Here is a 27,951-nt window from a genome sequence, read left to right as displayed (position 1 = left end):
GTAAGTGAAAAGTAGGAAAAGTAGGTAAGTAATAGTATGTACTGCTGGCGCTTATATAGCGCGCCTAAGCGCGGTCAAGCGGAGCCGAAGCGCTACCGAGTAGGTATGTAAATATATATATGAGTGAGAATGCATGATAAAAATAAAGGTGGAACTATGCTAATAAAGGAAATGGAAATATACGCACTAGGGAGCTTGGTGGACAGTGGATGGATGCTTCTGGATGGCTGGCGCCATAGGGCGCGCAAGCGCGGGAACGCGCGCGCGCGTATACATCGCGAAGGGCGGGAATGGTGCGCGCATGGCGCGCGTTGCGCGGGAAAGCTGCGTGTCATATAGAGATAGCTGTGGGTAGTGCACAGAGTGACGCTACAAGTTCGTGCTATGTACTTCCTAGTGTAAAGCACCATATCACGCCATGAGAGGCATAATTCTCTACATCGGGTTTTCAAAATAGCATAATAACAACTTTCATGTTTTCATTATCATTTGCCTATATTGACTACCGAGTCTGATAAGAGACCCCTTGGATGATTCATTGCTCAATGAAATACTACCTGATTGGAAGTGTGCTGATTATCAGATATTCATTTGTTGACTCCCGGGTCCTGGAACTCGGAAGTCGGTATGGTTGACCCAAATTTGGGTGGTCGGAACTTGGTGTCTCATAGGGCAACACAAGCTTCACACCCTGGATTCCAAATTCTGCAAGACAACCTGTGCACCATCAAAGGCCATGTCAGGAGATCACCAGCTGCTCCGGGAACTCAGGAACTTTGATTTATTACCTCCTCTGAGTACAGTTGACCCAAAGGTTGGTAATCGGAACTTGGCTTCTCATAGGGCAACACAAGCTTCGCACCCTGGATTCCAAATTTTGCAAGACAACCTGTGCACCATCAAAGGCCATGTCAGGAGATCACCTGCTGCTCCAGGAACTTAGTAACTTTGATTTTATTACCTCCTCTGATTTGGTTGATGTACAACTACCTCAGCTCCATCATGTCTACAATTATGATACACATGGGCCCACCCATCTATATTTTATACCACCCTCGGCCCACCCGTCTAATACAACATCCCATACAACACCTTCAGCCCACTCATCTAATTGATATGTGTCTGGGCCCACCCATCTAATACAATATTTTATAATACCCTCGGCCCACCCGTCTAATTTAATATGTGTCTGGGCCCACCCATGAATGTGATAACAAGTACCTACCCATCTATCTCATACACATCTACCTTAATACACCCATCTGCATAATATCCAACTACCTCGGCCCACCCGTCTACCTAATATTCATGTACGTCGGCCCACTCATCTACTCTATATATCCCCTGCATGGGCCCACCCGCCTCCATCAGGAATAATTTGCCTCCCAGCCCATCCGTCATAGTCGAGGATATTTTTATCATGGGCCCATGGTCTGCTGGCCCATATCATATGGGATATTATGCACATCCGTTCCCTCATATTATACGGAGATAGGTCACTGTAATATGTGTTCTGTAGATCTCCTTCACCATTCGCCAACTTCATGCCATAGCAGGCATAGTCAACTGTACCAATGCCTGTAGCAGCAAATCCTTTTGATGATTTTGTATCTGCCATGTTGACAGCATTATGGCTCACACAAGTGCTCCTCTGTCAATAGTGAGGTTGTGGGCACAGTCATGGTTCAGAGCACATACCTCTTGAATGACAGCTGAACTGTTAACTAGATAGTCCTTGTAACGCCTCTCATCAATGAAGTAGCCCCATCCATTACTGAGACCTGGGTCTTTGCTGTTGGTGGAGATTGCTCGGTGCTTAAGACAAAAGTTCGCATCAATTGCAAGAAAAACACTATAAATCCATCTGATATATGTTAGCATGTATTCTACTACAGGTAATAGACTTGACTCACTGTTGATTTGATGTTTCCCACCCATCCGGTAAATTTTTACCAGGGTGCAGACATGCTGGGCATAGCAGAACAAGTTCTCCCTCTTGAGTTGCACCAACACCTGCAGGATCATGACCACATCCAGCACACTTTAGTGACCTAAGGTTTCTCCATTTGTGCATGATTTTAAGAAAGGTAGAGTAGCGATCCTAGACAATGTATTAGTATAGCTCCAGGAAAGAAAAGGAGACTTACTCATATTGGCATAATACCAGTATTGTCATGCTGGCATGCCAAACTATGATAAAATTCATAGGCTGATACTTTCGACTCGAATGAGAGCAAGTGAAAGAATTTCAAGACACCAAATGTTGCAGCAGTCCTAGGATTGGTGGCTGTTGTGGGGAACAAACGTGCCCAAAGTACATAACTGCTTGTAGTGAGAAGCTTCATGTTTGCAGCTGCAGAAGTCTAGGCTGACTTCATGAATGCCGTGAGTGTTGATGATGATAAAGTCATCGTCAAAGGCTGACTTTGGATGACGACATTTTTCTCCTGGCCTGTGACCAAGCTGGATCCAGAAGCCTAAGGATTTGAGGGTGACAGTGTGAAAAAAACCATCCTTCCATTCCTAAGGGCAACAAGTCAGAACACAGGTACAGTACAGATGGTAATTACTCAACCTGAATCCTATGAAATGGCATATTGAGGTGCGATTGCAAGATGCATTCATAACAAGATACCAGAGGGGACAGACAGTCGTGACATCTGAATGAGACAGAAAGTGCTCCACATGAGCACGATTGACCAGCACTCTTGCCGTGCCCTTCCAAAAAGATAAGTTCATCTAGGTATGCTTCACATTCTGGCAGCCATAGGGCAATAGGATCATCCTATAGGGATGCTCAAAAATAGTACTGAAACAGAAGAAACAGAGGACTTACTCCTGGTGTTCTCCAGCACTGTGCTCAAATTGACCCATCAAAATGGGACTCCAAAGTGTCTATTTCCTGGCTGAACAGAGTCTCGTTCCATGGGTTCATGCTAGGCACATGTTGAGATGGCACTTCCTTGCCTTCTATCATGGCAGGATTGGGAGTAGACAGGTAAGATGTCCGAAGACTAAACTTGCCATTTGCTTGCAGGCTGAAGTCATGATGCCTGGTGCTGGTCTGGTCAACAGCTTCGCGATGGGGATGTTGGATAAGTTTGGGACATTTGGATGGGTGACCTCCAGTTGTCATAACTGAGAGGGATGGTTGCACTCCAGAGCTGAGATTAACAAGATGGTGAGTAGATGGGAAAACAGTGACAGCCAACACAACAACATGCACAACAACATGCACAACATGTGTGGCCCTCACTGAGTTCCGACTTCTGCCGATCGACTGCTGACAATGATATTGAGCTAGTGATACTATAAAACAGTGAGTAGATGAACCTGACAATGCTGGATAATGTACAATGTTTGAAATGTGTACATTAATATGCATCAGATGATGTCAGGATGGTTGAGAACAACTGTAAAATTATGTTAAGGATGAAGTGATAGAGGGAAAGGCTAAAGCATTGTGATCCACTAGCATGTGTGTTTTCGTCCGACTGCTAGAGAGGAACTGATTCAGTGTAATGATAAGTAAGGCTGTCACATTTACCATGGCTGATGTGAGACAGGCTTTGATTCAATACTCAATCTGACCAGCCTAGCTTAGCATTATCCTAGGTTTGGCTAATTAAAATACAATAATCTAGTGAGTGAGTTTTTATCTGACCGTATCGCAATCAATTTGCCACACTCAAGGAGGATTCTTCTCTTCTCTTCAATACTATACTGTCCTACCATTGACCAAACCTCTCTACCAGTCAAAACAAAGTCAAAATGGCCCATCCTGTCACTTATAAAACATCCGACATGAAGCTACAAGCTGCACGTGAAAGGCGCCGCCGTCATTATGTGAAGTGTGTCATATGTACATTAATTGTTTCCATTCGTTCCTGACCAGTCAACACACTCAAGAAACAGAGATGATATCTTGAAGAGACAGAGAGAGCTCCGCAGTTCTAAAACAAAGGAATCAAAGGCAGCAAACAAAATTACTAAAGATCTCTCAAAGGCTGTCGCAAAACTTTTGCATTGCAGAGTTGAAGATGAGTCCAAGTCCAAGTCTGACTTGGAGTCAGATGATGATGAAAGTAACAAGCCATATGTTCATATTTTTATAAATAGATATGAAATGAAATATCAAACTCAATTTCAATAGATATGATCTTCTGGAATGTTTATGCGCTATCAGACATCAAGGACGAAATGTTGGAACTGATCGGCGATGACCTATGCAAATTTGTCGAGGGAGTTCTATGCAACTATGTGAAGAGTTTTCCTGAAGACTCCTCCCCTGGTGATATTTCTATCATTGAAACCTCATTCACTAAAGTCCAAGACATACTCAACCGGGCCATTGCCGCACAAGATCAAATCCTGAATTTCTGTGGAGTCTTGCCTCAGTGGCATGCCGCTGACACAGTCACCCATTTCTTAAGGACTGTGCTTGCATATCTAGAGGACATTCAGTGTCTGTTGTTTTCTGGAGGAATTTGTGAGCTCACAGTCGCTCACTCAATGGGGGAGATGATGTATCAGAAAGGGATCAGAATTTGATTTACAACTATTGTGACTTCAATTGTACTCATGTAACATATTTTTTTGCACCTTGTAGTCGATACGATGTACTGTGTCCAATAGGGTCTGGGTCCTGTGGCCGTGTGGTGCAATCAACCCACAATGTTGAATCTGATCTGTGCGTGAGATAATTAAATGATGGCACACTGCAAATAACATTAGCCTCTTTGGTAGAATTTCATTTCGGTTGCCCCGGCAAAACATATAAAGTCAGTTTTGTGTACGTGAAACATGTCATATGTGAATGTCACTGATTATAAAACAGAACATAAATACCATGGCCCCTCCTAAGTGGACATTGGTCGAACAAGAGGCATGGTTACAACCTTGGTACAAAAAATCCAAGGCAAAGCAGAGCAAAAAAAACAAGAATTATAAGAACTTCTTTGCCAACCTCAGAAAACAATGGTTTGAAGAGTTTCCAGAACCAAGACTGGTTCATATCACACAGGTAGGACCCCTGACGTTATCGGAGGAAGGCGAGATTGGCGTGGCTCGTGACACATGTAAAGCAGTGAGTATTGACCCATTAGGCTACGAATCATGTTTTAACTAATACATACGACAGAAATTATGTACTCAATTCAAAAATAGCCTGGGAGGCTCAAAAATGGGCAGAAAGGCAAAGGCAGATACTACGAGCGTGATCAATGCCGTGGTTCGAAGTATTGCTGAGTATGAAAAGCCCATGTGTATGCTCCAGGAACAGGAGGCATATTCAAAACTTTTCTATGTGACTTGTGTTCAGCCAACCATTCAAGGATCCCTGAAAGCCATTCAGGAACACAGGACACTCACCAATGGTGAACGTGTCGCTCTTGTAAAGGAGACTGCAGTGTTGTATGCGCAGGAGTCACCTGATATCAAGGACCAAGTGAAGCAGTATCTTGAAGACCAGAAGCAGCAGAGACTCCAAAATAAGCTAGAAGGATGGAGTCAAATGACTGATTACTCACGGTGAGCTCAAATCTGATTGACTCATAATTACGTTCAATGCACCATATCACCAGCCTACCTCCACTTCCAACAGCAACCTCAACAAACTTGCAGTGGTCGCTAACTCATTCCTGAAAGGGCTGACGGAGGTAACCGGGATGTTGTTCTCCCTCCTTGCTGGGGGTCCATCTCCCAAGGCACATGGAGCAATTGACGTCTATAGGTGAGCTTGCATTTACAAAAAAAATTGAAGTCATATCTTACCTGTCCAGTTTTCATGTCGGTCAAACCAAGCTAGGCAACAACTTCAGCACAGCGTACCCTGAGTTTGACAGAGGTGTCATGGAGTCCTTTTGAGACTTTCTGCATCGAGTACACCATCAGTTATAGAGCCATCTTAATCAAATTCTTTGAACTGACTAGACTTTCAACAGCAGAGGCTAGTATATCGAGGCCACAAGAAAGCAGCAGTGAAACCGGTGGCTTGTTGACTTTGGATTCCAATGACTTAGATATATATGGGTCGGATAGCAAGCTTCTGTCCTTTTGGGATGTATCAGAATCAGGTACCGGTAGTGTCATCACTTACTTATCCATGACTGATGTATCATTGTCAGGTACCAGCGGTAGCATTCCTGATCCCTTGTCCACTGGGGATGCATCATTATGGTTTGATGTGCAATCAGTGCCACATGAGCCCAACAGGTCCCTCGATCAGTTCTTACAAACACCCATCCTTCCAGAACCACTCACAATGACACCTTCATATGGTGATGACTGGACGACTCCAGACTTGGATGTATTTCTCTCCAATTTGGATGTTCAGATGGGATTGGGACCACTGGCAGGCGCATCCAAAATCACTACTCTTACCATGCCCACACTTCCACTCGCATCACCTCCTGGTACTTCCACTCCCCCTCCAGATACTAGCTTGAGTATACCGCCCGCCATCTCTCACAGTCCTCAATGGGCTCTTACTATGCCTACACTTCTGCCAGATACTAGCTTGAATGTACTGTCTGCCGTCTCTCGCACTCCTCAACTAGCTCTTACCATGTCCACATTTCTGCCCACACCCGCATCACCTCCTGGTACCACTTCACCTCCAGATACTGGCTTGAGCATACTGTCCGCCATCTCTCACACTTCTCAATGGACTGAGACACCTAGTACCAGTGAGCTTCCTCCTGCTTCAACAACTCATTCGTTGGACGTGGCGCCTACCTTAGGCAATGAGTGTCTTGATGAGTTAGACGTCAATACTGATAAAGATGGGCCGGCGCTTGAAACACGCAGAACCAAGCGCATCCCAAAGCCATCGACACACAATGACACTGCAAATGTGATTGGTTGTCCTCGTGAGGAAAACAAGCACCCCCGAGCCCTTGCTGAGACGTCTTCAGGTCATGGATCCAAGTAAGTCATTGATATTGAACGTCCATTCTTAATTTGACTCAATGTGATGAAACAGGAAGGCAAAGGTGTAATGCATCTAACATATTCCGCCGATTCATATATCTTGCTAATTCTGTCTTGCCCAATATTAATTTTTTGTAATACATGCATAGTACTTGCTAATCACATGACGAATGTTTGTTCTCAACAAAAATAATATGATGTTTTGCTTGCATGTCATGAGATTGTGGCCTCATAATGTTAGTTTGACATTTAGAACATTATTACAGTAACAACTCAGGAAATACAATGTTAGTGCAGTCTTGTCCTTCGTTCGTTGTTCCAAACTTGAAACAGACAGAACACTTCATCAGTAAACTACAAATTTCTCCACAGACATCAACATTTTCGACAGTTCTCACAGTCACCCACAGAGGCACAGCACTCACAGCAAATTTCTCCCAGGTATCAACACTTTTCTGCAGTTCCCCACAGTTCCCCACAGAGGCACAGCGCTCACAGGACATACAGCCTCACAGTGTCTGTCAGTAAGATACTATTATAGTTACTAGTAGTCATGAGCGCTACTAGGCCTAAGTATTACTTCAACTCGTAATCCTCAAAGTACTTAGAATTAAAATTTAAAGTCACACAATTTGAAGCATCCACCAAGTCAAGCGCATGAAGCAGAATTTTATATCCATATTTACTATATTACCAGTACCGCGAAATACAAGCTATTTGATACAACATAAGATACTCAACATTAGTCCAACTGTATGGTTACATGGCACTGAGATGCGGTGAATGAGTCTACGATACAAGTGTTAGGCAGTAGTGCTGTGTACACGAAGGCGCACTTACCATGGAAACCGGGTGGCATTGAGCAGTGAGAAAGTCCATGTTTTTTGAATGTGATGCACATATGACCTAGTCCTACATCTGCCTTGTCAAGCTTCTGCTTAGAAATGGCGGACTTATATTTCGAAAGATTGGTCATGACCTCGTGTTCTTGGACAACACAATCCGCAAGTGTTTTCCCTGCTACAAATACATCGCGTCGGGCCCTTGCGAGGTCCATGATGAGGTTTGCTTCAAGGTTGTCAACATCATCGATGGTCTGTATGCACATTAACAAGCATTGTAAGACTCGCATATCAGTCACTTACCATTAACCCAATAGCATCAACGACATCATACAAGTCAGTGATACCACCACTGCCAGGGTCACCCAGAGTTCAGCTTGATTGCCTCTTGTTGGAGTATCGCGGGCACATATGTGACGCTGATGGTACTTCACTGGAAATGTTTAGATGAATTGGTGTGTGGCTTGACTCAGACATGAGTGTGTTGGAAAAACTAATATGGCTTATTGATTCCGGATATCATAGCTTACTTTGAACTCAGAATCTTACACGCACATCAATACTATGTCATCACTCCAACTTCTAGAATGTCCTTCGTGCGGCAAGGGCGGTTTCAAGGACCATGTTGCTGTCGCTCAACATATGAGCCAACCTCGCTCTGGCTGCAATACTTGGCTGCAGAATCTGATATGCTTGGATGAACTGAATAATCCCGTGAATATGGACGAGTCAGACGACAGAGTAAATAATTCTGACATGGAGTCCGGTGGTTTTGAAAATTGGGATGAGGTGTTCCAAGGGAGTAGAATGGAGGACCAGGTTCATGACGAGCGAACACCAACTCGCAATTCGGAAGTTATGGACTCATATCCTGACTGTGCACAATCATACGGCAGGGGCTACACGTTCCTGGACTTATTCAATACGGACGAGAACAGCAAACACCATGTTACGAATCCATATTATCCTTTCAGTGGCCAGAGAGACTGGGAGGTTGGGTCATGGTTGCTTCGCTCAGGGTTAAGCATGGGGAAGATAGATAGTTTCCTTTCGCTCGAGATGGTGAGTAGTAATAAATTCTTCGATAATATATAATTTTTGAAAGTGTCTCGTTCAGATAAAGACCCTTCTGTTGTCGTTCAGTTTGGCCAAGGAACTACGCGGAAGAGCGGAAATGTTACCCAGTGGTCTATGCTGGATGTCTCAAACAATACCTACAATGCATCCCATGAAATCGCCTGTTGTCTTGTATTGGCGTGATCCCTTAGATTGTGTTTCAAGTCTTCTCAACCACCCTGCCTTTCATGATGAGCTAGACTTTACACCTCGCAGGGTGTATACCACTGCGCAGCGGCTGTGCCATGTATATTTGGAATGGATGACCAGCGATGACGTGTGGAATATGCAGGTATGTATCATTTCATTTGTGCAAGTCATTATACTTATCTGTTTTTGGACAGTCAGCCCTACCAAGAGGTGCAACACTGCTTGGGACCATTTTATCTTTTGACAAGATGAATATATCGACCATGACGGACGACAGAGTTGCACACCCCCTTCTAGTTAGTCTTGCTAACATATGCATGTCCACGCGACTCAAGTCATCTTCGAATGCCTTTGTACTCACCGCTCTACTTCCTGTCCCAAAATTCATCCATAAGAACAAATGCATGCTAGGCGTACTTGAAGATCGCCTCATTCATGAATGCTTGGATATCGTTCTACGTCCACTCAAGTTGGCAGCTCATGAAGGGATCATGCTTTCAGACCCTGTTGGGCACAGTTGCCATTGCTTTACACTGCTCGCAAGCTATATTGTTGACACCCCGGAGGCCATGATGCTGGCCGCTGTTGGCAGGAAAACCTCCCCAGTCACTACAGCCATGTACAAACAGTTTGGAGAACCCCTTTCGTCATCAGCCTCGCACAGGAGCAACTACACTCTCCCAGCTGGACATTGCATGGAGTAAAGCTGATCCCAACGACATTGAGGTGTTTTTCGCGAAGCACAGAAGTTTCGTTTGAATGGTGTGAATGCACCATTCTGGCTGGACTGGCTCCTCAGTGATCCATCGCATTTTCTAACTCCCAAATTTCTTCACCTCATTCATCGCGAGTTCTACGACCACAATGTGAAGTGGCTCATTTGTGCAGTCGGGCATACAGAGATTGATTTTCAGTTTTCTGTCTTGCAGGCGATCACCGGGTTCCGTCATTTTCATGGCGGAATTTCAAAGCTTAAACAGGTTACAGGACGCACTCAACACGACATCCAGCACTCGATCATTGCAGTCAGCGCAGACGCAGTTTCTAACACTGTGATGACTGCCATACGAGCTCTGATGGACTTTTGGTACCTCGTACAATCACCCGTAATTGACGACACCCTACTCACTCAGATTTCCATGGCCCTTGAAGAATTTCACTGCAACAAAGATGCAATTATCGAGGGTGGATTTCATTGTGGTCAGCATGGCGGAGTCATTGAGAACTGGTACATACCGAAGCTAGAGCTCATGCAGTCGATAGTTCCAAGCATAAGGAATACTGGAGTTCCTCTGCAATGGACTGCTGACACCACGGAGCATGCGCACATAACGGAAATCAAAGATCCTGCTCGCTCAAGCAATAACAACAACTATGATCCCCAAATATGTCTCCATCTTGACCATGCTGATAAATGCCGCCACTTTGACCTTGCTATGAGTCTGCTCAACAATATGCCAGACTCAAAGCAGCACAGTTCAGATGTAGATGTCGATGAAAATGTTGATTTCGATGCAGACAACAATCACGATATCCCAATAGACCTTCTGGCAATGATCAAATACCCTGGACATTCACGTCCAATCACGAATTACTTTGGAATCGCCAAGTTCCTCCAGTACAGGGAAATCAGGACGGTCCCTATGCCATTGCGTTTGTTTGTTGTCAAACGCACAGGATTTCACTTCGCTTATGACCCCTCCATTAGAAAGATATCTGTTGATGATGCTGCCATCAAGTTTGACCTTGCTGACTTATGACCAGCCATTGCCAATTTTCTTCGTTGTGAGGATACTCATGGGAGAGATCATGTCCATACTATTGGGGGGGCTAGAAGAGCTGGACCTGCTGCTTCACTTCCCTTTGACACACTACAGGTCTGGTTTAAACTTCGGCTGCAGGACACCGAATTCCACAACATTAACATCATACGGCCTGTGCAAACCCTCAACTGTGCACCCCCTTCTGATCCCTGGACCTCTGGCCAGTATGATACAGTTATCATTAACAATGATGCGGGATGCTTATGGCCCACAAGTGGTCTTTGTGGTACATTATGCTCTCATGTTGCGCTGAATATTTACTTATTGTCAAGTCACAGGTCATACTATCGGTCAAATCAGGCTTATCATGTGTCCTATTGGAAAGAGTGGCACGAATTGGTCATGGAAGGACCGTTTTCTGGTATACGTGCATCACTTTGACATTGTTCCTCAAAGCTCCGGCACCCATGATCGTGAGCCAAGTACACAGCTCCACTTGCTCAAACGAGCAAAATGCTCAAATGGTACTTGGGTGGGTGACATCATACCTGTGACGCAGCTTAGATCACCTGTGAACCTTGTCCCTCACTTCGGTGCAAGTGCAGACAACTGTCTCACCCCGTATAACAGCATGGAGCATGCTTCACAATTTTGGCTCAACAAGTATTGGGACAAGAACACGTATCTTCCTCTTTCTATGTAGCTTTTGATGTGGGGTTACCTTGTTTCTTACAACTTTCATACTATGCAATGAACGGATTGGTTGAGCGGTCTAGCCTTTGGTTATTCTAGTCTGTTTTATTCTTAGATCACTAGTTCTGAGAATTCTGTCACTATGTGGTGATAAGCTCGAGCGCCCATCGTTTGTCCATTGTTCAAGTACAAAAAATGTCATTCTTTTTCAGGACCGTTGACAACGGAATCAAATTATCGTCATTGGTGTCTATCCCAGAAGTCACCGACATTCACACTATGAACAAGATCACGTCTGACAAGCTTAATTGTCTAGTCACTCACGAGGGTTCACCAGAGGCCTCACAACCGCTTGGACACCTACTTTCTGAAATATTCCAGCCTTTCACAGAACCTCTTCCCAATGTATGCCACCTTAAAATACCTTTCGGAAAAATCATTCATCGCAACAATCGCATCAATGAGAAATTCAGCGAGACATCACCAGATACCCTAGTGCCACGGTACAACACTGAAGCGAAGACTTGGAATTGGGCTCTTCCAGTCGACCCACCTGGAGATGATGATAGCAGCCTTCTGGGTCAGGTCGAGTTGTCAGAGAGCAACAATCCACAGGAAGCAACCCACAAAGAAATTTTTGCAGCATTTCTCAATGCTCTGGTTGGCTGCTTGGCGGCATCACAGCCCAAACTAGTAGCCATGTGCTTTGCAACTAGCTCATGGAGTGCGGCCAATGCACATAAGTCATTGCCCAGCAGTGACATCAAGCGCAAGCCAGATATTGTTCTATCCGACGACATATCAGCAAAGTGGGGAAACATCAGAGTTCCAGCTGAACTCACACACAGTCGCTACCGGCCTGCGATGTGACTTGGGAAGGCTGCAGATACCCATGCCTACCTTATGATGAGTGAGCAGCCCTGGAGGCACTTTGCTCTCATATTATCATTCACAGATGAATATCGCCACCTAAGAGTCTTGATGTATGATCACTCTGGTGGTGCTGTGTCCCCTCGCTTCGATATCTACACACAGCCTGACATATTCTCGCATATCATTGCGGCTATTACTTTTGGGAGTCTGGAGTGTGTCGGCTATGATCCCACTGTTTCCTTCTCGAGGACTGTTGCAGCACCCCGAAGCAAAGATATCTGTGTCTATCGTCCCATCAAAAATGCTTCTGCCCGACGTACTACGACAGATAATGCTGTTGCTGCATCCACCTCCGATTCTCTTTCATTTCCCGAGGATCCCGATGGAGTGTCCAGCGATGCTCTTGAATCGTCAATCTCCGATAACTCTGATGAGTCTTCTAATGACTCTACTCATGACTCAATGCAAGGGAATCCGAGCGGCTCTCCCACACATGACTCGATGGACGAAGGGTACTTCCCTGCCCCTCCCCCCCCAGTGCACCCCACTGCAACCCACAGTGCTCCCCTTGTTAGCCTCGCATCCCAAGTACCCCAGGCTGAGATGACCGAGAGCATCTATTCTGTTACCCCTCTCCCTTCCCAATTCCCCTATTCTACTCAATCACCTGAACCCTGCGGCAAGATCCGCGTAGGGCAGACAATCTACACCATAAAGAGAATTCTTTTTGCAAGCTGGGGCCTTGTTGGTCGTGGCACCGTTTGCTACTTAGTCACCTTAGACGATGAAGACTATATCATCAAAGACCATTGGGTTGTGGGTAAGAACGATCGGGTAGTCCTGAACGAGATCAAGATGCTGGAGTTGATGGATGGTGTCCCTGGCGTTCCAAAGCTGGTAGATTATTGGATCGTTGAATGGTCAGATGGCACGCCTGACGTTACCAAAAAATATCGGAAAAAGGAACGCCGGAGCACCCAGGGCACTAGTCGCACTCATGTGCATCTTGTCTTGAAGCCATGTGGTCACCCCCTTCACATGTTCCGAACACTTAAGGAGTTTGTGCGAGCACTAAGAGATATTGTTAAGAGTAAGTACTATCGAGTAATTCATGGGGCGTCTTGAACTGATGCTTTCTAATGTTAGTTCAACAAACTGCGGTGGAGGAACATCAGATTTTGCATCAGGATTGTAGTCTTAACAACGCGATGATCCTAGACGACATTAGTGGCAGCGAAGGCTTTCTTATTGACTGGGAGTTTGCGGTTCGCATTGCTGCAGATCATAAATATCCCCTTGGTGGTACAGTAAGTATACTTAGTATTGATTAGACATTCAGTTTATTGATTCATTTGCCAGGGCACAGTCCCTTTTATGTCACGTGGGCTTCTTAACCAAGTCTCAGTCATCCAGCAGGAAGCTGAGTTGGAATCTCAGGAGAAAAAAGTGACTCGGGGACGCAAATCAGTCGAAAAACCAAAAACCCTGAAATCGTCCTCTGATTCTAAAGCGCTACCTGTATCATACGTCCTTCAAACTTTTTCGGATGACCTGGAGTCCCTTTTGTTTGTGTTCACATGGGTTTGCATCAAGTTCTGTGGTCCCAATGGCATGGTGCGCAAGGAATGCTCGCCCAATTCGTTACTAAATCGATGGACCAACCTTGACCTGGCGTCATGCGCCACCTTCAAGATCACTTTTTTTGCGAATCCGACAGATGGAAAGCATCTTATAGACGAATTTCACCCATACTTCAACCCCCTGATCCCCCTTGCAATAGAGTGGCGTAGAGTTCTGGTGGACAACATGATCCACCCCGTCACCTTCGACACCATTCTTGGTGTACTCAACTCTCATCTTGACAAGCTTCCTGACGATGAGGAGCTCGTATCTACTGTGAACATGCTCATGAATGATGCTGTCATTCTCACATGTCGTGTCAAGGGCAAACAGATTGCTTCAGAGTCTTTCTCTGTGGCAGCCACAACACCCAAGCGGCAAAAGTCTCACCATGGTGATACCGAGTCCGACTCCTCAGCATCAGGCAGTGATGCATGACCAGACATGGAGCTTGTATGTATGAAAGATCGTTTAATTTGGGCACCCACTCATTATGCATATTCAGCTGTCATTCTTCTTTATTGATGTATGGATAGCATGCCGCTTGACTTTAGTATTTTTAGAACCTCGCTGATCGTCTACTACTGCCAGTGACTCAGAGATTGGGGCAAGATGTGCTTACAACACTTACTTACCAGCACCTCGTTTATTCCTACTAGTATATCATTCTCTCAAGCTCACAATCGATCTATTACTAGTCTCTGCACCGGATTACTACTATGTGACGTCCGGACATGATTAAATAAGATTTTGACTCATGTGATCGGCAATCTGAGTCTGGCACTTACTAGAGTACTACTACTAACTGACGTGTTTTTCTAGTACATTTTCTAGTGGACCGCAGGCTGGACTCGGACATTAAAAATGTGCAGTTCTCCTCCTCCAAAGATGACCCGATGGCTGCACATCGGCTCAGGTCATGGTGTGTTTCTTTAGTACTGTTACTGTTACTAATGATGAAGTTTTTCTCGCTAGTCATGCGAATATTGAGCACGAGACATGATATTAAATCCTCGTGATGACTTAGGTGTGTTTCCTTATTACTATTGGCCTTATGAATGATGAAGTTTTCTCTTGCTAGCCATGTGAATATCGCACAGTATGCGCATGATATAAAACCCTTGTGAGTCTGATCTAATTTGTTAGAGTCACCTTCTCCTGCGTTCTTTCTTGCAGTCATGCCTCCTCACACTGTCACCAGTCCCAAGAAGAAAAGGTCCAAGCGCAAAGGATCTGATGCTTCAAAGGCTGGCTTGCCCAAGAAGACTCGGGCTGCAGACGTTGCTGAAGTACCCGGCGCGGTACCTCTTGTATCCCTTGGCCTCACTGCAGCAGAAGTGGGAGACAATGCACCCTGGCATTCTGGCTGCCCTAATGCTGGAACTGGAGGTAGGAACATGCAGCTGGAGAAGATCGGATCAGCACTACAATCTAAGCCTCAAACCTATGGATGTAAGGGCACGACGTCTCTTGGCCCCAACATTCCAGTCAATCCTCAAGCCCCAGAACTGTGTCGTAAAGGTCGAAAGAAGTCTTCAAAGGTAAGCATCTAATTAATGTTGTTACTTACGTTGATTTGCCTGCAGGAGGTTCCTCCACCGTATAGCTCACATCTAGATACCCATCCAGATGTCCCAGCCATGGATATCATTCACACAGGGCCCAGCTTTACATCGCAGCAACCTGGTGGAAGGTTCGGATTTGCTACTCCAAGCACTACAGAAATCGCTCATTCCGATACTACCGAGCTCAATCTTCACGCATTGAACGACCCATATGTCGCCATTAGGACAAAGGTCGTTGAGCAGCATGCTCCTGATGCTATCGCTGAGCAGAGAGCTAGGGACACAATCGCTGAGCAGCGAGCTAGGGATGCAATCGCGGAGCAGCAAGCTAGGAACACAGTTGCAGCACAGCGAGCTAGGGATGCAATCACAGAGCAGCGAGCCAGGGATGCTATCGCTGAACAGCACACCCAGACTGTTGTCCCTGAAAGTCCGGTATTGCCAAGGTCCGTGTTTTTGGAGCAGAACTTGGATCCAGCCCTACGCCAGGAGGATGACACTGTTAGGGCTCAGTATCGTTTGAGGCTGCTAGGATCCGAGGAGCACAGTGACTCCAAAGGCAGTAGCAGCAGTGATGATAGTGATGACAGCGACGATGAAGATGCCGATGAAGAGGATGACGGAAAGGACGAAGAGGAGGGCGATAACAACGACACAGTTAAGGGCTCGCAGGATTTTGGTTGGGGGGAGGTTGGCCGACACCAGAAAGAACATCCAGGTAAATATTTCATAGCGATTTTTTTCTCTTCACTAATTCAATTTTGTAGGATTTTTAGAAGATGCACTACCTTCGCAACCTGCAGTCACTCGCACTCTCACACCTGAATTTGAATTCCAGTACTCGCACAATGATGATGTGATTGCCCAAACGAGCCTTGATAAAACCTCAGTAATTTTTCTAGTCTGGCCGAGACCAATTCTCATTTTAAATTGTTTGTTCAGCGGAACAAAAGCTCTAAGGTATGATCCAATCATTCAATTGTATCATGCTTACATTGCTTTTCTTTCAAGGGCCCTCTGGACAGCTCACCAGGACTGCAAGGGCAATGGTCCCAACACATGGAGGTAAGATCAGGGAGATCATCTTAATTGACACTCATGATTGAGCAGACCATTACCTCAAAGCCCGACGATGTATTGCAACGCCACCATAAGAAAAATGGAAAGCCCCGCTGTAGAAACAACAATACTGCTAGGAACTAATGATGCTCCTGACAGTATCTATAAATGTTGAAAGGTCGCGCGTTGCCTAGTCTGCGTTACTTGAGGAGACAAGTGCGTTCGACCCTAAAGGGGAAGTGAGTACAGCAAAGATCTAGAGGTATGCGCGGAAATGCGAAGCGCGAGAAAGCGCAGGTGCACGCAAGGTACGAAGGCGTGGGAATGCGCGCGCGTATTAGTGCGAAGCGCGGGAAAGGCGCGCGCGCGAGGTGCGAAATAAGAAAGACTAAACTTAAGTGATGATATGATACAAGATAAGAGAAGAGTGATGCAAATGAATAGAGATCTACTATGACTTTCTAGGTATTAAGTAGGTAAGTAAAGATGGGTGAAAAAGTGTAGTAAAAAGTAAGTGAGTAATAGTATGTACTGCTGGCGCTTATATAGCGCGCCTAAGCGCAGTCATGCGGAGCCGAAGCGCTACCGAGTAGGTATGTAAAAATATATATATGTGAGAGTCCATGATAAAAATAAAGATGGAATAATATGCAATGAGAGAAATAGAAATATACGCACTAGAGAACATGGTGGACAGTGGATGGATGCATCTGGATGGCTGGCGCTAAAGGGCACGCAAGCGTGGGAAAGCGCGCGCGCATATACATCGCGAAGCGCGGGAATGGTGCGCGCATGGTGCGCGTTGCATGGGAAAGCTGCGCATATAGGAATCACTGTGGATAGTACACAGAGTGATGCTATGAGTTCGTGCTATGTACTTCTTAGTGAAAACTACCATATCACACCATGAGAGGCATGATTCTCTACACCGCCTTCCTGAGCCTGAATCCCTCAAACTATTGGATCAAGTGACCGAGTCTAGTGTTCAGCCGTCAAAAAACAAAAAATCCAGGTCATCGCATGGTGGGCCAACACCCGATCAATTATCTTGGTACGGGCCGTGCTGGAAAAGTTTTCTGGAGGATGCCAAAGCAGAATGTCGTGTGCAACACGCCCTGGAGAACCCATTTCCAACTTTGGTGAAGAATCTACCAGGAACAATAACTGAAGTTCTTGTTGCAGTGTTGGTCGTGTGGGATACAAATGGCAAACAATTTGAAGCTGGCAAGTACTCATTCGTTCTTATTCGTTCTTGAACTCATCTGTCATATTGTGATGCAGGGGTTTGGCCAAAGCAAAAATTCAATATGACTCGGTTGGTAGGTGTATAATTCATTTTGTGCTGATACCTCAATGACGGTCTATACTGAAAGCTGTACGACGATCTTTCAACTTGGCGATCTGACTTGAAGAAGACCGCGATAAGCACTGTACCAGTATCATATTTGCTTGTTCCTCCACTTTCAGTCCCCGTTCAAGAATGTGCTGCTTGGATCGAACATGCTGCAGCTGAATTAATCAAAGGATCATTTTTCTTATGGTTTGGGGTGGATGAACAGGTAAGTGATCTGGTGCCGATTGCAATTGTACTAATGGAAGATTGCCAGGGGAGAATACGAAACTTCGCTCATCCTGCCCTTCGTGAAACCGTCATCTCATTCTTCTACACAGGACCATACCAAATTGCGCAAAGGATGCCGGAGATCTTCCGCACAGAATTGCTGCTTTCATGTTTGGCTTTGGTTGCTGCAGCAGTAACTTTCTCTCCTTTACCAATATTGTATGTTAATTTTGCGTTTTTATTATTAGTTCAATTGTGTCCTCGACGGCCTTGCGAAGAATGGACACGGAAAGTCATACTTGAATTTTTCCACGAAGGACTACGGACCTATCTATCGTCAGATGCTGGAATTGCTCAAATGTATCCTCAAGGATGTGTATCATGGGCCTAGGCTGTTAGCTCAACTGCAAGAATGGGCTGCAGCAGGATGGCAAGGATCTTGACTCCGTGAAAATTTTCATACTGATTTTCATTTGTACAGGGCTACAGCTATGAATCTCGAAGGAGTTGTTAAGGCGAGGCACGACCACCTGCAGATTCTTCTCAACTAACATTTCGTCCTGTTTTATATCAACCAAGCATTTATCGTTTTAGCGCACCATATCATTGTATTCCCGATCATGATCTAGTACCGTCTGTCATAGTCATGTGATTCAATATGATTTTTGTTTAAAATTCTGTCCAGTGTAATGTAAACAGTACAGCGAGCAATGTCTGTACAGCTCCGATTCTCTGGATGTGCTGTGAGTGTCTGTACAAAGATGGACAGCAAAAAAATTTGCAATTTAGGTAGAATTTCATAATTACTGTGTGGTCTGTGGGTGTCTGTACAGAGATCCACAGCACAAAGTGTTACTGTGATGAACTGACTAATTGGGACCAAGCTGTAGAGCTTGCACACTGTACAGCGCCAAATAGTTTACTGATGTTCCATATCTCTTCAATGCAGTGTACAATCGACTTTGAGCAAAGAGATCCGATCCTTGACAACCATTAATGTAGTTACTTACGCGTGTCACTCAATTCACTGTCTTAGTCTGTCCATGACAAATGGTTTGGATCATACTTAACATGGGGAATGCAGTGGCTTTCGAAGGTAAAGTTGAAAAGTTACACTTTGATGAATCGACGATGCATTCATTGCTTCTGATCTAAGTACTCACATCAGGTCTTAGATACAATCAGAGATCCACCTGTCGACAGACCTGCCAATGGGAAGATCCAATCAATGGAAGCCGATGCAGAAGAACAAACTAGTATTGGTCCTACTGGGGGGTGCAAGGGCCAACGGGTGAATAACTTCCATGTATGGTATCCAACCCCCCGTATATATGATTTGTAAGCCTGTAAAAGCCTGTGAAGCAGCGCCACAAAGGGATACATCCAATTTGGACAGTGGATGAGGAAACAGGAGGATGTATCAGGGTTTCTGGCTAACAGTACAGAATAGATATATCATCATGACAGTATGGGCTGACTGCTGAGTGCTGCGGCTATTGCTGAAGTGCTGCAGCGTATGATTTCGCCCCTACTTAGTAACAGGTATGGTATGTCATAATCGTTACTAATATGTACCATATATGGTGTTACCCAGGTGGTCTCTTCACCGGTTCACTGATGCCAAAGTGCTGCCAAGGGTAGCACTCAGGGTGCCTCAGTAACCACTCTTCATGCGCCACTGACAGCATCCTGACCTTGATGATTGGGGCCGTGTCGGTGGATACGTATTTCAGGTTCCCATCTTCTTTATCGTGATCAATTATCCTTGGAAGTCTGTCACTCACTGTTGGACCAATGTCTTAGCTTGCTTGGGTCAGTGATTAAAATAAAACCCAAGACGCTCATACTCCGTTCAAGATTCTTGCAATTCGCCCTTCAACACTGTATTTTCGTCGACTGCGCCTATGCCTGCCCTGACACTTTCTGGCATTAGCAATGCGTATGCGAGCATGCGCTACCCAGTGATCAATCCCAGTAACAGCAAATGTTCCACGATCCCTATTTTCTCGCTGAACAATCAGTACTCTCGCAATTTCCATCTGTACGTTTCTCTAAGCAGTGTATACAGTGTCATATCTTATTGGTAGCCATGCAGGTCGTGGCTTGGATTTTTTGTCGCCTTGTGAATGAGATTTATTAGATGTTTTGTGCACGTTAGCCACTAAACGTGATTTGTTTATACAGCTTATCGTGGTTCGCATTCGCCCCTCTCATTCCAGATGCCATCAAGACTGACTTGAACTTGACATCTGAGGAAGTCGGTACGTTCAAATTCCGAGCCCATGCACTGTTAGTTATGATCTGAAACACTGTTAAGGGAATTCGAATATTGTTTCGCTGTGCGCCACCCTTGTTGTACGGCTTATATCAGGTCTCCTCGTCGATCGTGAGTAGTACAGTTCGACACCCTAGTACTTCATATATTTGATCTTGTAGGATATGGGCCCCGCAAGGTGATGGCGGGTCTTCTCATTATAGGGACGATTCCTTCTGGCCTTGCTGGAACCATATCAACTGTGCAAGGTCTCTACATTGTCCGGTTCTTCATTGGCATTCTCGGTGCCACATTTGTCTCTTGTCAAGCTTGGAACACTGCGTTCTTTGATAAGAATGTCGTTGGTACAGGTGAAACTCTGTTTAAAAATCTAATGTGTTGGGTATTCTAATATAGTCGAATTCACAGCAAATGCCTTAGGCGGAGGCTGGGGAGATACGGGTGGCGGCTTCACGTTCATCATCATGATCGCTCTCTTCAATCAATTACTTGCTAACGGTATGAGCCCTCACGTTGCCTGGCGGGTGGCATTTGCAATCGTTCCTGTTCCCATTCTCCTCTCTGTTGCTGCTGCCACTCTAATGTTTGGCACTGACCATCCCGCGGGCAAATGGAGTGATCGTTATAAAGCTGTTGCCACTACACTTCCTACGTCAGATGATCAAACGAGCAATAGCGAGAATATAAAAACAAAGTCTGGTGATGATATCGAGACTGGAGACGAGAAGAACATCGAGGTTACTGTTACTGCTGTTACTGCTACAAGTCAGTGCTTATCGTTCTCTTTTGTTGATTTTTCTTGTTCGCTTAACCGAATGTTATAGACTTGGTTTCAGAATTGGACGCTGCTGTCAACAATCCACTTTCCCTGAACACGGCGTATGAAATCGTTCTAAACCCACTGACCTGGCTTCCCTCATTGGCTTATATGACCACTTTCGGCTACGAGCTTGCTATTCAAGTCAACTTGGCTACCGTTCTGTATACCCTATTCAAGTCCCCCACTTTTGGCCAAACCAAAGCTGGCTATGTGAGTCTCCTTTAACAGTCGCCATGACCTATGTGATGACAGGTTTATCAGATTGCAGGCATATATGGTCTCCTTAATGTGTTCTTCCGGCCGCTTGGTTAGTCACTTTCTTCGCAAGCTAAGCTATCTCCTCCTCATAACCACCATCTCATTACAGGCGGATATTTCGGAGATCTCATATATGTCAAATTTGGTGTAAGTGCCATTGACATTGTGCATGAAATCGGTTTGAAGAGGCTCTGCAGGTGCCTGGCAAGAAGTACCTGACCATCGCTTGTGGAGTCGCTCAAGGGCTTTTATCGCTTGGTCTTGGTTTTTACATTGACAACCACTCTCATCCATCTCGTGAGTTCGGACCTCAATTTATCACTGATGCCTGACAGCAACACCAGTTGAGGTCATCATTGTGATCTTTGTCATTGTCGCAATGTTCAATGAGGTCGCCAATGGAGTTAACTTTTCTCTTGTTCCACATTGCAACCCCAGTCCGTGTTCAGTGTACTAAATTGCCAATTTTCATGACTGATCCTGTTCTGTCACAAGACTCCAATGGATTCATGGTCAGTCTTACATCACTTGGTGTGTGGTGATGGCAGAATGATTCAAACTTGACTGGTCTAGACCGGAATTGTAGGTGCCATGGGAAATCTTGGAGGGATATTCTTCGCGATTATCTTCCGCTTTCAACCATATCCTCTTGGCAGGGCATTTTGGATTGCTGGTGTCATCACAGTTGTAAGTAAAAGGTCCACCCACCCTATACAATGAGTACTGAGATAGCACCCCAGGGTGTGAACCTCTTACTCTGTATTATCCGTGTACCTCAGTTTTGAACAAGGTACCTAAGTACCATTCTTACAGTACGTTTCTTTAAGGAAAATGCTTTCGTCTGTTCGTATCGTCCAACCACATGAGCCTGCATCTTGACTGATGTGAGATATTCCTGTCCTGTATGATAGTGAGAATAATAACTGAGCACTTCCGAACTCTTATTTCAATCAATCAATCGGGAAGGCTGCGTCGATGTCAAAGTGAGTTCGAGCAGGAGAGTATCGACTGAACCTACTAGTTTTGAATGAAAGATGTCAGTCGAAAATGGTCATATACTCAGATCTCTTACCAGGGATGTTTCGAGTGACAACATGTACGATTGAACTAGCCTAGACTACCTCTGACATGTAAAAGAGTTTTTTTATAGCTAGACAAGCGCTTCAGGCGGTCTGATTCATCTATACTACGTTAGCCGTTGTCTCTACGACCTCGCACTCTTGGCAGTGGAGTGTACAGCTGTCGGTGCGCAAGCACTGCTGCTGCCATCGCATATGGTCTGTCTTCATTGTCCGTGTGACTCCATGCCATGATAATCTCCTGGCGATGCATCTAATATAATCTCGTTGAATTCGTCTAGAAGGTGTAGCATTTTGAATGCCAACGATACCATGAAAAGAGCACGCAGAAGCCATTGGGGTGCGGAAGGAGCATGCGGAGACCGAAATAAAAAGGAGCCTCAAAGATGTTGGAGCGCCAGCGGAGCTCAAGTGGCGCGCACGCACGAATGTCGAAATCGCCGCGTCCTTACAATATGCCAGATTTCATTGTTTCCCTCACCGCTTCTAGCTGCTACATAGGTGCTTACAGTTGCGGGTCCCGCGCATGAGATATCCCAAGATAGCTGATACGATTGCAGCAGTGCTGAGTGCACTGGGTCTGATATATGTTGCACATCAGTGGAGGAATGGAATTGGTCGAATAATCCTGACTCATAGCCATTTGAAAAGATGAGAAAGCCGTCGTGCTAATGACCGGGGTAAGGGTTGCTAGCGGAAGGTGCCGAGTAACGCATCACTACGAGGAATCAGCGCTCAGCACGGGCATGAAGATAATGGTCTAGTGCCAGCTAGTACATCACTGTGGTACCACAATATTGTCAGTCGATATTAGTCGTGCGCTGCGAGAGGTGACATCGGACATAGCTACGATCAAGGTGACCAATATGAGCCTCGAATGAGCTTGCCACTCTGGTGTACTTCATGCGCCCATTGAATATCGCAACAGGCGGGACTGTTGAATGGTACTATCAATAAGGGGAAGTCCGATATGAACTGTATTGAGATGTTATGTTTCATCGTAGGACCCCAGGCACCTGCTCTGGTCACTTCTTTGATGTCCAAAATTTAGTTACGTCCGCCAAGCCGCAGGCACTGCGAAACTTTCCAAGGGATTCAACTTCAGTCTTCCGTAAGTTCCATGCGTGCTAATCGATAACAGCTTATCAGTTGACAGAACTAAATCAGTTTCTGGCCGAACACTTGAAAGGACCATGACAATAACGAGATAAATTCCCCGCGTGACTTGAGAGATGGTTAGTATTATCGAACGCCGAGCAGTGCTAGTGGCGACCCAATATTTGACTGTCACCCCACAATTCTCAAGGACTTCAAGTTCATCCGCCGACTCACCTAGTGCATTCGATCACCTGCTACCACTCCGTCTATTGCTTTCATGTCCTTGGTACGCTCCCCGGACCTCACCAACCAGAAACTTCAGGATGGTCTACCTGTAGCGTTCTTTCCCTCATTCCTCGACGGGCCCGAAAGGAATGGTCCCCAACTTCCCCAGTGCCTCCCACAGCTCCCAATCAATGCTACCCCAACAGAAGTAGCTCAGCAGGTTGTGCTGAATATTTCAGCGCACAACGTTAATTTGACATTTACATTCACCAGGATCTTGACACGCCAGATAACTGGGTCAATCGTGTAAGGACAGTAAATCAATGATATCTGCGTGATTTTTGAGTCCTCTGCGCTCAGAATCCAGAACTCGTACGATTGACGGGAAAACATCCGTTTAACTCTGAAGCGCGACTCAATGATCTATTTGAGTGTGTAGGTATCTTGTTTCCGATGTTTTGCACGGGACTGAGAGCGTCTTTACAGGGATTCTTCACTCCACCTCGCCTGCATTTCGTGCGGAATCATGGTGCAGTGCCACAGGTCAACCACGAGATAGCTGCTAACTGGACAATCCATGTGCATGGTCTGGTGGAACGAGAGGTTACATTCACTCTACAAGAGCTCCGAGAAAAGTTTCCCGTTGTTAGCATTCCTGTAACCCTTGTATGCGCCGGCAACAGGCGGAAAGAACAGAATGTCATCCGCAAGACACTTGGCTTCAGCTGGGGAGCAGCGGGAGGTGAGGTTTCAACTCGTGTTAATTCAAACAAGTCCTCACCAACATCAATATCAAGTATCAACAGCCCTTTGGACAGGCGTATATCTGGCCGACGTATTGAATTACGTGAGACCAATTTGTAGACAAGCCAAATACGTTGTCTTTGAAGGCGGAGACAAGCTTCCGAACGGGCCCTATGGAACATCGCAGCGACTGTCATGGGCTTCCAATAAGGACAAGGGTATGCTCTTGGTAACTCGAATCATTTACAGTGTTATGATTCTTCCTGACCTTCTACATTAGCCCGGGCAATGAATGGTTTACCGTTGGAACCAGACCATGGTTTTCCCGTGCGCATCATTGTGCCGGGTCAGATCGGTGGACGGTCTGTTAAAGTAAGGTGTTTCCCGATGACAATGAACCCATAGTCAATTAGATACCACTTAGTGGCTGAGACGCATCGAAATAAGTAGTCGCGAAAGCCAGCACCACGTATGCCAGTTCTTGTACAACTCAAATAAGCGTCGACTGATGGTTTTGTTCATGCAGTTGCACTTTTGGGTATGCGTAGATCACTTTATCCTCGAGGATGAATTGCACTAATGTTGCATAGGACAACAAAATGTTACCAGCGCAGGTTATGCCTGACCAAGCCCGCGCTGAGAAGCATTGGTGGTATGACCCAAGGTTAGTTCGAGTGCTCTGGCGTTCCTCAGCAAGTTACTCACCAGATCGAGGATATCTCAGATACATCATCACGTTGGTTTAATCTTGCTCTCTTATGTACCACATGTTGAACAAGAGTCTTCAGGGAGCTTAACGTCAATAGCGTCATCGCGAAACCGGATCATAATGAAAATCTCTACATCAATAAGACGCCGGATGAGAATGGCACAATCGCATCATATCCTATACGAGGATATGCGTATGCAGGTGGAGGTCGCAGGGTGACCCGCGTCGAGGTTTCGCTTGACCAAGGGGAGACATGGACATTGGGAAACATGTACGTCTACACGCTTCAGAATCGACACCTCATTGATATCGTGTCAAAAAGTGAGTATCCTGAGGACCGATTCAGAGAAGTGCGTCACCAAGACCCATTTTATGGAACTCTTGACGCATCAGAGCGCGATACGTCCTTGTGAGCAGCAACCATTACCGCTGCAATGAAAAATGTTCAGATCCCATCTAGCTGTTGGTGCTTCTGGACATTTGATGTCTCGCATGACATTCTAGCGAGCTGTGATGTGTTGATGGTTAGAGCTATGGATGAAGGCCTCGCGTTCCAACAAAGAGACATGTAAGGCAGGACCGTACTGTGCGGGTTCATTAACATCAACTGTTCCCAGGTATTGGCATGCACTTGGCATGATGAACAACTGGTACGTCTTGATAAACCTGATATTCTGCGCCCTGTTGCGAGCTGCTGGCAGGTGGTTTCGCATTGCCGTTCATAGAACCATCAACGATGACGGGAAAATCGTCTTGCAATTTGAACATCCAACACTCGCTGGGACAGCGAATGGAGGATGGATGGAGGTGATGCTTAATCTTTGGTCCCAGAAACAAATCCTGATGGTAGAAATCAGCGCATGAAAGCGGTAGGGGAGGATATTACAAAGCCTGTCTCCGGCGAAAAAGGACAGGATCTCGCACCACGTGCTCCAAAGCACGAATCAGATAAGGTCTGCTTGACCAAGCCTGGCATGAATCGGAAAATTACTCTGGAAGAGTTCAGGGCGCAAGATCGACAGCAACCGTGGTTTGTCATCAACGGTGAGGTTTACGATGGAACTCCATTTCTAAAGGACCACCCAGGAGGCGGGGACTCTATATTGCTTGTAGCTGGCGAAGATGCGTCCGAAGACTTCTTCGCCATACATTCTGCAGAAGGCAAACAAAAATTGGCTGAGGTAAGTCCTCGTGATTTTGCAGTAGAACGTTGGTTTATGGGCCGTTTTACAGCACCACATTGGTACCCTTGTAACCAGTTTAACCAGAGAAAGGCCCATAACAACGCAGTCCGATGGAACCTTTCTAGAGCGCAGCCGATGGAAGGATATTGAATTGTGTGCCATCAAGCAGATCAACCACGATTCTTACCTGTATCGTTTCGCCTTGCCAAAAGGAGACCAGCCGCTAGGTCTGCCAGTTGGACAACATGTTTTCGTTCGCTTACGCCGACAGGATACCGGGGAGATGGTACAGAGGGCTTATACTCCGGTATCGCAACAAGACGCAGTAGGCTTCATCGACTTTCTCATCAAGTTCATATTCTTCATCAGGATATGCTCTTCGCACTGAAGTCTTCATTAGATTGTATCTTCCTTCCGCGTCAATCCCCACTGGAGGGAAGATGACCACTGGCTTCCATCAATTACGTATCGGAGATAGCGTGGAGCTCAAGGGGCCGTTAGGGTCCTTCATTTGGGACGGGCCAAGCACTGCATTGTGGAACGGGATAAGGAAGACCATCAAAGAAGTCGGCATGATTTGCGGTGGAAGTGGTATGACTTCGAATGCAACATCGTAAACGTGCAATACTAAATAAAGTTGTGCAGGGATAACACCGATCCTCCAGGTGCTTTGCAGTATCTTCCAAAACGCGGAAAGCGAGACCCGAGTGTGGGTGATCAGTGCGAACAAGACAGAGCAGGACATCCTCTGTAGAGAAGAACTTGACACACTCTTTGCATTACATGGCAGGGGGCGTTTTAAGCTGCACTACACGCTTAGTGTCGCTCCTGAGGAGTGGCCGTACAGCGTTGGGCGAATTAATGATGTGTTGCTGTCGGAGCACATGCCTCGCCACTCTGAGCATGGACTCATCCTACCGTGCGGTCCTGATGCTATGATAACACATGCCGTCAAGCCCGGACTGCAGAATATGGGATGGGATATAGAGAAGTCCCTAGTAGTGTTCTGAAAGGAAAAGGTTGTAACAAGTCGCCTGGACAATGGATGATAGTAGTATGATAAACTACCTGCAAAGTGTTCGTTTATGAGGCGTGTATGCGATGTGCCACTCCTCTCACCCTCAACTTATGCACCATCGCCCAGCTTCCTCGCACATTTGTTTGCATGTGTTGCCAATCGGTGCTGGTATCGTGTGTTGGCGCTCATCTGCGTTCATCTTCCCTCTCTTTGACTCACTGACATCTACATCACGCGCCAACGAGAATGTCAGACACGCCGTCTCCTATTTCGCATCAATGTCTCTGGCTTCAACACCACATCCCCACCAGACTGCACTGGCCTCGTCGTGCCTCATCGTGGTACTACCACCACCAAGGTATACTGCAA

General features: G+C 45.8%; 10 protein-coding genes across 10 annotated transcripts; 8 read left to right on the top strand and 2 right to left on the bottom strand.

Moving 5' to 3' along the window:
- Positions 1 to 1,333: 1,333 nt before the first annotated feature.
- Positions 1,334 to 2,596, bottom strand: F5891DRAFT_1197915 (uncharacterized protein; the record flags this gene model as incomplete). The annotated part of the gene is made up of 5 exons (XM_041368566.1): positions 1,334 to 1,651; positions 1,699 to 1,852; positions 1,914 to 2,101; positions 2,374 to 2,523; positions 2,576 to 2,596. 5 exons carry the CDS (start codon positions 2,594 to 2,596, stop codon positions 1,334 to 1,336), a joined length of 831 nt encoding a protein of 276 aa, XP_041217905.1.
- Positions 2,597 to 3,771: 1,175 nt separating this feature from the next.
- On the top strand, positions 3,772 to 4,551 carry F5891DRAFT_986888 (uncharacterized protein; the record flags this gene model as incomplete). Its single annotated transcript, XM_041377833.1, has 3 exons — positions 3,772 to 3,851; positions 3,916 to 4,085; positions 4,154 to 4,551. 3 exons carry the CDS (start codon positions 3,772 to 3,774, stop codon positions 4,549 to 4,551), a joined length of 648 nt encoding a protein of 215 aa, XP_041217904.1.
- A 298-nt stretch (positions 4,552 to 4,849) lies between these two features.
- Positions 4,850 to 6,998, top strand: F5891DRAFT_1197914 (uncharacterized protein; the record flags this gene model as incomplete). The annotated part of the gene is made up of 6 exons (XM_041368565.1): positions 4,850 to 5,086; positions 5,141 to 5,529; positions 5,603 to 5,731; positions 5,932 to 6,074; positions 6,126 to 6,927; positions 6,983 to 6,998. 6 exons carry the CDS (start codon positions 4,850 to 4,852, stop codon positions 6,996 to 6,998), a joined length of 1,716 nt encoding a protein of 571 aa, XP_041217903.1.
- Positions 6,999 to 7,672: 674 nt separating this feature from the next.
- F5891DRAFT_1197913 (uncharacterized protein) lies at positions 7,673 to 8,249 on the bottom strand (the record flags this gene model as incomplete). Its single annotated transcript, XM_041368564.1, has 4 exons — positions 7,673 to 7,719; positions 7,771 to 8,026; positions 8,076 to 8,124; positions 8,182 to 8,249. The coding sequence occupies 4 exons, from the start codon at positions 8,247 to 8,249 to the stop codon at positions 7,673 to 7,675; spliced, it is 420 nt and encodes a 139-aa protein (XP_041217902.1).
- Positions 8,250 to 8,336: 87 nt separating this feature from the next.
- On the top strand, positions 8,337 to 11,504 carry F5891DRAFT_1197912 (uncharacterized protein; the record flags this gene model as incomplete). The annotated part of the gene is made up of 6 exons (XM_041368563.1): positions 8,337 to 8,834; positions 8,890 to 9,180; positions 9,233 to 9,738; positions 9,838 to 10,691; positions 10,803 to 11,087; positions 11,140 to 11,504. The coding sequence occupies 6 exons, from the start codon at positions 8,337 to 8,339 to the stop codon at positions 11,502 to 11,504; spliced, it is 2,799 nt and encodes a 932-aa protein (XP_041217901.1).
- A 185-nt stretch (positions 11,505 to 11,689) lies between these two features.
- F5891DRAFT_1197911 (uncharacterized protein) lies at positions 11,690 to 12,364 on the top strand (the record flags this gene model as incomplete). The annotated part of the gene is made up of 1 exon (XM_041368562.1): positions 11,690 to 12,364. The coding sequence occupies one exon, from the start codon at positions 11,690 to 11,692 to the stop codon at positions 12,362 to 12,364; it is 675 nt and encodes a 224-aa protein (XP_041217900.1).
- Positions 12,365 to 12,400: 36 nt separating this feature from the next.
- F5891DRAFT_1197910 (uncharacterized protein) lies at positions 12,401 to 14,425 on the top strand (the record flags this gene model as incomplete). Its single annotated transcript, XM_041368561.1, has 3 exons — positions 12,401 to 13,457; positions 13,514 to 13,674; positions 13,727 to 14,425. 3 exons carry the CDS (start codon positions 12,401 to 12,403, stop codon positions 14,423 to 14,425), a joined length of 1,917 nt encoding a protein of 638 aa, XP_041217899.1.
- Positions 14,426 to 15,165: 740 nt separating this feature from the next.
- F5891DRAFT_1197909 (uncharacterized protein) lies at positions 15,166 to 18,615 on the top strand (the record flags this gene model as incomplete). Its single annotated transcript, XM_041368560.1, has 9 exons — positions 15,166 to 15,528; positions 15,574 to 16,270; positions 16,320 to 16,441; positions 16,495 to 16,512; positions 16,564 to 16,617; positions 16,663 to 16,686; positions 17,985 to 18,170; positions 18,219 to 18,365; positions 18,421 to 18,615. The coding sequence occupies 9 exons, from the start codon at positions 15,166 to 15,168 to the stop codon at positions 18,613 to 18,615; spliced, it is 1,806 nt and encodes a 601-aa protein (XP_041217898.1).
- A 1,206-nt stretch (positions 18,616 to 19,821) lies between these two features.
- On the top strand, positions 19,822 to 22,413 carry F5891DRAFT_1117742 (major facilitator superfamily domain-containing protein). Its single transcript, XM_041363818.1, has 14 exons — positions 19,822 to 20,213; positions 20,268 to 20,294; positions 20,357 to 20,433; positions 20,490 to 20,558; positions 20,609 to 20,797; positions 20,856 to 21,212; positions 21,272 to 21,477; positions 21,529 to 21,574; positions 21,635 to 21,672; positions 21,723 to 21,822; positions 21,870 to 21,962; positions 22,021 to 22,037; positions 22,099 to 22,212; positions 22,266 to 22,413. Exons 1-14 carry the CDS (start codon positions 20,077 to 20,079, stop codon positions 22,308 to 22,310), a joined length of 1,515 nt encoding a protein of 504 aa, XP_041217897.1. The 5' UTR covers positions 19,822 to 20,076; the 3' UTR covers positions 22,311 to 22,413.
- Positions 22,414 to 23,979: 1,566 nt separating this feature from the next.
- Positions 23,980 to 27,825, top strand: F5891DRAFT_1212658 (uncharacterized protein; the record flags this gene model as incomplete). Its single annotated transcript, XM_041369233.1, has 19 exons — positions 23,980 to 24,147; positions 24,201 to 24,233; positions 24,288 to 24,362; positions 24,414 to 24,669; positions 24,725 to 24,889; positions 24,952 to 25,043; positions 25,096 to 25,140; positions 25,198 to 25,209; positions 25,262 to 25,335; positions 25,396 to 25,407; positions 25,460 to 25,651; positions 25,703 to 25,789; positions 25,841 to 25,948; positions 25,998 to 26,030; positions 26,082 to 26,187; positions 26,238 to 26,561; positions 26,614 to 26,915; positions 26,965 to 27,155; positions 27,210 to 27,825. The coding sequence occupies 19 exons, from the start codon at positions 23,980 to 23,982 to the stop codon at positions 27,572 to 27,574; spliced, it is 2,640 nt and encodes an 879-aa protein (XP_041217896.1). The 3' UTR covers positions 27,575 to 27,825.
- Positions 27,826 to 27,951: the final 126 nt, after the last annotated feature.

Source organism: Suillus fuscotomentosus (assembly GCF_016647785.1).
Source record: "Suillus fuscotomentosus strain FC203 chromosome Unknown F5891scaffold_135, whole genome shotgun sequence".
Taxonomy (NCBI): Eukaryota; Fungi; Basidiomycota; class Agaricomycetes; order Boletales; family Suillaceae; genus Suillus; species Suillus fuscotomentosus.
Note: the sequence above shows the minus strand (reverse complement) of the source record. Positions and strands in the feature narration are given on the sequence as shown.